The 6,832-nt window shown below is 37.9% G+C and overlaps 1 protein-coding gene across 1 annotated transcript; it reads left to right on the top strand.

Annotated features, from left to right (window-relative positions):
* The first annotated feature begins 1,535 nt into the window (after positions 1-1,535).
* Positions 1,536-6,031, top strand: LOC110925580 (auxin response factor 11). Its single transcript, XM_022169505.2, has 12 exons — positions 1,536-1,865; positions 2,004-2,107; positions 2,585-2,680; positions 2,862-2,918; positions 3,017-3,169; positions 3,578-3,753; positions 3,903-4,070; positions 4,163-4,276; positions 4,364-4,436; positions 4,554-5,219; positions 5,312-5,499; positions 5,595-6,031. The coding sequence occupies exons 1-12, from the start codon at positions 1,829-1,831 to the stop codon at positions 5,725-5,727; spliced, it is 1,965 nt and encodes a 654-aa protein (XP_022025197.1). The 5' UTR covers positions 1,536-1,828; the 3' UTR covers positions 5,728-6,031.
* Positions 6,032-6,832: the final 801 nt, after the last annotated feature.

The raw sequence follows: 6,832 nt of genomic DNA, 5'->3' as shown, positions 1-6,832 counted from the left end.
TTATTATAGTGATAATAATATGTATGTTATATCATAATTTAATATATTATATGGATTTTTAAAACATAAAATTATAAAGGAAAGTAAAAAATATATATATACATGAAAATCCCAACGGGTGGTAACCCGATACCCGATGGGTAAATACCCGTCAAATACATGACGGATAATAGACCGAGTATGAAACAAGATTTTACAACTGGATATGTGTAAAGAATTAGCCATACCCAACCCATTGTCATCTCTATCTACGCATCACTTTCCCGTTGTGACTTTCTATACCTAATCATAAGTGATTATATATTTAAAAAAATTGTACCCACTAATATCATTACACTTGTAATGATTTAAATTTATACAATTTTTATGAGTTTCAAACACCATATTACTAAATAATAGGTATAAAAACGTTATATGATTTTATGATTCTTAAAATAGGTATATAAGTGGTTATATGATTATAGGATTCTTAAAGTTTTATAGTTAAATTTGGATGTAAATTTCAACTTTTTTTTAACAACCAAAAAATCCTTTATACGAGTTACTGACAAAATTCACCATATCGGGATACACTTGTCTCCGAACCGGGGAAACCCTAACATACGACCGAAGCCCATAAACACCCCGGCCGAAAGCACGACCGTGCGGTGAGTTAAAACCCACTCAGTTCAAAGAACAAACTAGCGATTACCTCTAGTCTCCCGTCATCACTAGGTGCCACAGAAACTAATAGAAATAACATAAATCAAACATGGTCACTTAGAAAACTAGCTTTCTCTTTTACTACTCCACCACCAGCTCATTGGCATGTAAATTTCAACTTATTAATCATCATCATCATACTCAGTAAATCACACCAATAGCAAAGCTAAGGTAGGGTATGAGAAGAGTAAGATGTAAACAACCTTATCTCTATCCCGTAGGAATAGAGAGACTGCTTCCCGTTAGACTCCCAACTCGAAATTTCAACTTATTGATGAAAAATAAAAATGAAAGATTTTTGGCCACGCCAATGATCTCTAGATCAAGTGGTGGAGGGCTTGCATTTCTCTTGAGAGATGCAGGTTCGACTCCCACTTGGTGCAGAGTGAGGCACTGGTGGGCAATGATAGGAGACTCAGGGAAACCTGGGTTGGATCCTTGAGCCAAACGGGTTTTACCGGTAATTTCACTGTCGTGCCTACGGGCGGGTGGGTTACTGGGTTTTCTCCGGAATTGGTGGTGGACTCGAGTTACTCTCGAAGTACTCCGTTTGTCCAGTGGATGTCTCGAGAATGCTCGAGATTGAGTTTGTTGGCCATTTAAAAAAAAAAAAAAGCTTTTTGGCCACATTATCCGGTTAAAAAAGTAATTCTATAATCTATTCTCATATAGTAATATCATGCACTGAAAGTTGTATTTCATGGGAAAAGGATTTTAAAGTAAGTTAACCCAACATAAAACATTAAAACTCGAAAACTTAACCATGGTTAGTTAAGACAGCCTCATGCTTTACACACCACCAAGAATGGAGACAAACCCAGCCTTATATATATGTGTGTCTATATATACACATCGACTGATAGAGAGAGAAGGAGTAACTCAGTCTTTTAGAGAGAGAAGACATCAAGGTGTTTTCAGGGTTGTTGAACAGAGTTTTCACATTTCTTTTGTTCTAGTGAGAGAAACACCAAGAGAGAGAGACACACAGAGAGATTGATGGCTTCAGGGTTTCATCAAGCTGGTTAATTTTCGTCATAATGTGGAGAATTTCATAAATTTGGAGGTTAATTTCTGGCGAATTGTGTTTTATAAGGCTTTTTCTGCTGTTTGAAGAGTTTACTCTGTTATGGAAAACAGAGGACAACAATTTCTTGATTTTGAAGGTGAAATTACTTAAAAAATCCATGCTTTAATGTTTTAATTTCATGGGGTTTTGTTTATTCATGCTACAATTACTGTTTTCCCCCAATTAATTTGTTTATTAATTATCAATTATTGATTTTGTTGTTGATTTTGTGAAGATCCCATGTATAGAGAGTTATGGAAGGCTTGTGCAGGCCCATTAGTTGATGTTCCTAAAGATGGAGAGAGAGTGTTTTACTTCCCACAAGGCCATATGGAACAAGTAATGTTTTTTTTTTTTTTTTTTTTTTTTTTTTTTTTTTTTTTTTTTTTAAATTTAAATTCTTGAATTTAGTTTAGATCTATGATCTCTAGATCAAGTGGTGAAAGGCTTGCATTTCTCTTGAGAGATGCAGGTTCGACTCTCACTTGGTGCAGAGTGAGGCAGATAGGAGACCCAGGGAAACCTGGGTTGGATCCTTGAGCCAAACGGGTTTTACTGGTAATTTCACCGTCGTGCCTAAGGGCGGGTGGGTTACTGGGTTTTCCCCGGAATTGGTGGTGGACTCGGGTTACTCTCGGAGTACTCTGTTTGTCCGGTGGGTGCTCCGAGAGTGCTCGAGATTGATTCTGTTGACCGTTTAAAAAAAAAAATCTATGATGGGTATTGAAGTATTAATTCTAAGTTTGTAACTTGTTTTATTTTGGGGTTTTTAAATTTATTATTTATTATCTAATTCTATTTATGGGTATTGTTCAGTTGGAAGCATCAACCAATGAGGAATTAAATCAAAGAATTCCTCATTTTAGTCTTAAATCCAAGATCCTATGTACTGTTGTTCATACTCACCTAATGGTATGTGTATTATGTAATTTCAAATATGCTATTTTTGGATCATGATTTGATGTTTTGTGTTAGAATTATGTTAAAAAGTGGAGGAATATTAGGCTTTTTATGTGTTGTGGTTGGTAGATTTTAATCATAAACTCATCAAAAAAGTTAAAAAAAAATTGAGAATTTTTTGTGACTTTTGTAGGCTGAACAAGACACAGATGAAGTGTATGCACAAATCACTTTACTCCCTGAGATAAATGTAAGACTTTGCTTAATTTAATTTAATTTAATTACATTAAAAGTTTAAATTAATTCAAAAATCATGTTTTTCTCACCTTAATGTCGCGTTTTTTGCAGCAAAGTGAGCCGACAAGTCCCGACGAAAGCATACCCGAGCCTCCGAGACCAGCCGTTCAATCTTTCTGCAAAGTCTTGACGGCTTCGGATACGAGCACGCATGGTGGGTTTTCGGTGCTCCGAAAGCACGCCACCGAGTGCCTACCTGCATTGGTAAATTCGCTATTCTTTCTGTTTTTTTTATTTATTTTTATTTTTTTTAAGAGTTAATTAATGTTTTCGTCCCTGTGGTTTGTCAAAAATCACTATTTCAGTCCATTAGTTTAAAAATTGCGATTTCAATCCCTGTGGTTTCAATTTCGTAACCATTTCAGTCCACCTCGTAACCATTTCAGTCCCAGTACTAACAGAATAAATGGATTGAAATGGTTACAAAAGTGAAACCACAGGGACTGAAATGGTTACGAAAGTGAAACCACACGGACCGAAATCGCAATTTTTAAATTAATGGACCGAAATAGTGATTTTTGACAAACCACAGGGACGAAAACAATAATTAACTCTTTTTTTAATAATGATTTGTTTTTTATGGTCTTGTGTTTACTAAATTTATATGTTCAGGACATGACTCAACCGACTCCTACTCAAGACTTAAAAGCGCGTGATCTACACGGCGTCGAGTGGAAATTTAAGCATATCTACAGGGGTCAACCGAAACGGCATCTACTTACAACAGGATGGAGTACCTTTGTTACTAATAAGCGATTAGGGACAGGCGATTCGTTTGTACTTGTTAGGTATTATTATTATTATTATTATTATTATTATTATTATTATTATTATTATTATTATTATTATTATTATTATTATTATTTTTAAATTCAATCATTTAGGTATAAAGTTTGTACATGCTATAGTATTTTGACTTAAATATCGGTGTTTACAGGGGAGGAGAAACCGGTGAGATGCGTGTCGGGGTTAGACGTCAGGCGCGTCAACAAAGCTCAATGCCTTCTTCGGTGATTTCTAGCCAGAGTATGCATTTGGGCGTGCTTGCAACCGCATCGCATGCGGTTCAAACTCAAGCCCGGTTTACAGTTTTCTACAAACCAAGGTATGATCAATGATGCCTCTCGGTTACTTGAAAAAAGTGATATTTCGACTGTTTTTATATAACATTTGGTAAATGTTGATCGGTTTTTTTAGGACAAGTCAATTCATCATCAGTTTAAACAAGTACATAGAAGCTGTAAACAACGCTTTTACCATCGGGATGAGATTTAGAATGCCGTTCGAGGGTGAGGATTCTCCTGAAAGAAGGTATGAATGCGTGATTTGTTGTTTAATCGGTTTCGAATACGTCTACGTATGGATGCTCATCGTTTAAAATTTGTCGAACATGTGTAGGTTTACTGGTACAATCGTCGGAGTTGAAGACATCTCGCCTCAATGGGAAGACTCGAAGTGGCGGTCACTGAAGGTTGATAAATATTTATATAATTTAAGTTTTATAATAAATGCTTGATGTCTGTTTAGACATTAGATCTGTGATTTGTTCGATAAACTAAAAGGTCAAACCTTTCGTTGACCACACCAGGTTCAGTGGGATGAGCCGGCATCTATTGTAAGGCCCGAAAGGGTTTCACCATGGGAGATCGAAACTTTCGTAGCACCTGCGGTTCCAGCCGGTTTAGCTCCACCAACCGCACCCAGAAGTAAACGACCTAGACCGCCGATGGACTTCTCGAATGCTGGCGAACCAGCATGTTCAAGTGGATCGGCTCAGTTGAGTTGTACAAACGGAGGACAAAGGAGTGATAACCCTAACCCTAACCCTAACCATGGTTCCCGACATCATAAGCAAACGGGAACTAGTGGTCTTTCAAGGACACAAATAGAGGGCGGTTGGCTACCATCATCGCCTGTAAAAGCTTCGAGAAACTTTTACGATGGCGATGACACCGAAGAAAGAAAAGGCGCTTTCGCATCTTGGTCTGGTCTTACAACTTATGCGCCTCGTGAACCGCTCAAACCGACTAACGATCCCATTCAAAGTCCAGTTAGCGGTACGAGCTGTAGAATTTTCGGTTTCAACATCGAGATCCCTCCCAAAGGCGGTGATAATAATAATAACAATAGCACGCCTTTCAACGCAGCACCCGTACAGGGGCCAAGTGGAGTTTCGGATCTCAAGCCTGACCTGCAGGTTCCGCTAAAAGAAGTCGAAAGCAAACAATCCACTTCCACCCGAAGCCGTACCAAGGTATGTAACATTGTAACTATGTATCTACAACTTTGACTTTTTCTTGTGGTCAAGATATGCGTCTAACTAACTTGGTTATGATATTATGAAAGGTTCAAATGCAAGGGGTGGCGGTAGGTCGAGCGGTGGATTTAACTGCGTTGAAAGGCTACAACGAGCTAATCGACGAGCTGGAAGACATGTTTGAGATGAAAGGAAAGTTACGTCCTCGAAACGAGTGGGAAATTATCTTCACCGATGACGAAGGCGACATGATGCTCGTCGGCGATGATCCATGGCCGTAAGCTTCTAAAAACTAGTTTATCTTATAAAAAAGAACGCGTTGATTCGCAAACAATTCGTAAACGAAGTCTGACGATGTGGTTGTGACTGCAGGGAGTTTCGCAACATGGTGAAACGTATTTGGATTTATTTAAGTCAAGATGTGAAGAAAATGAAGGTGGGAAGTAAGTTTTCTTCTTCAACCGACACCGAGGCGTCGGGTAGCTTGGAAGCTTCTGGAAAGTGATGAGAAGAGAGATGGTTGCGGTTTTATGTTTATGTGCTCCCCCTGCTGGTTTCGTGTTTTTTTTTTTTTCTTTTTTTATTTTAAGTTGTTTCAGGAGTCGGGTTTCGCCTTAAAGAGGGGATGAATGGATGTCTAGTTTGGTAGAGGATTAATGACCCTCTTTAAGGATACGAAAAGGTGGTGTGTGAGTATTAGGAGTAGCATATATATATATATATATATGATATGAATATGGTGTATATATTATTAGAGTTGTGTTTTGGATGGTTTAATGTTAATGCTGGGGGTTTTCTTGTGTCTTTAATGTGTGTATATTCATTTTGTTATGGGTTTTGTATGCCGCAGTAATCTTGACGACTTTTTAGCCTACTAGCCAACAAACTGCCAACGACCTTCAGGTGCATTGGCAGCTCCATGATCTTCAAAAGTGGAGGTCATAGGTTCGAGTCTCACCTACCAATGGGTTGAGTCAGAGGTTTTACCATAGTGCGCCTTGGGTGGTTTGTTACCTCTAGAATAATGGCCGGCCGAGTCATTAGTGTCGTCTGCGTTCACGGCGTGGGTGGCCTTTTACCATTGGGTTTTTGTTGGACGTTAAAAAAAATAGGCCACAAGCCAGACACCCTTTTTTATATTTGTACTTGGTTAAAAGTTTTGTGGGTTGATTCCCTAGACTATACAACTCACTTTCTAACAAGAAGCTTCTAAAATCATACCACTTTTTATGAAACACAAATCAATAGTGTCTTTTACCATCTAAGAATGTGTTCATAAACAATAATATTTAATTTTTAATGAAATAAATAAAGTTGTTTTGATTGTATTTTGTCCAGTAGAAGATAAGCTTGGTTATAATGTTAAACTCTAACTAGGCCCAATAGAAGATGGACATGGGAACAGGGTTAATGAACTAGGCCCAATAGAAGATAGACCTGGGTACAGGGTTAATGAACTAGGCCCAATAGAAGATAGACCTGGGTACAGGGTTAATGAACTAGGCCCAACAGAAGATAACATCACATGGGTATAATGAAAGGCTAAAGGCATGGAATTAAGAGCACCACTATTTTCTAAAAAGCAACACCACTCTAGTATATTTTATCAA

The sequence above is a fragment of the Helianthus annuus genome, chromosome 17, assembly GCF_002127325.2.
Source record: "Helianthus annuus cultivar XRQ/B chromosome 17, HanXRQr2.0-SUNRISE, whole genome shotgun sequence".
Classification (NCBI taxonomy): domain Eukaryota; kingdom Viridiplantae; phylum Streptophyta; class Magnoliopsida; order Asterales; family Asteraceae; genus Helianthus; species Helianthus annuus.
This window is presented reverse-complemented; position numbering and strand designations above follow the sequence as displayed.

Coding starts and splice junctions, on each gene's coding strand:
- LOC110925580 (XM_022169505.2), top strand. CDS start 1,829: ATGGAAAACAGAGGACAACAATTTCTTGATTTTGAAG. Junction 4,071..4,162: donor ACAGTTTTCTACAAACCAAG/GTATGATCAATG, acceptor CGGTTTTTTTAG/GACAAGTCAATTCATCATCA. Junction 5,220..5,311: donor CCACCCGAAGCCGTACCAAG/GTATGTAACATT, acceptor ATATTATGAAAG/GTTCAAATGCAAGGGGTGGC.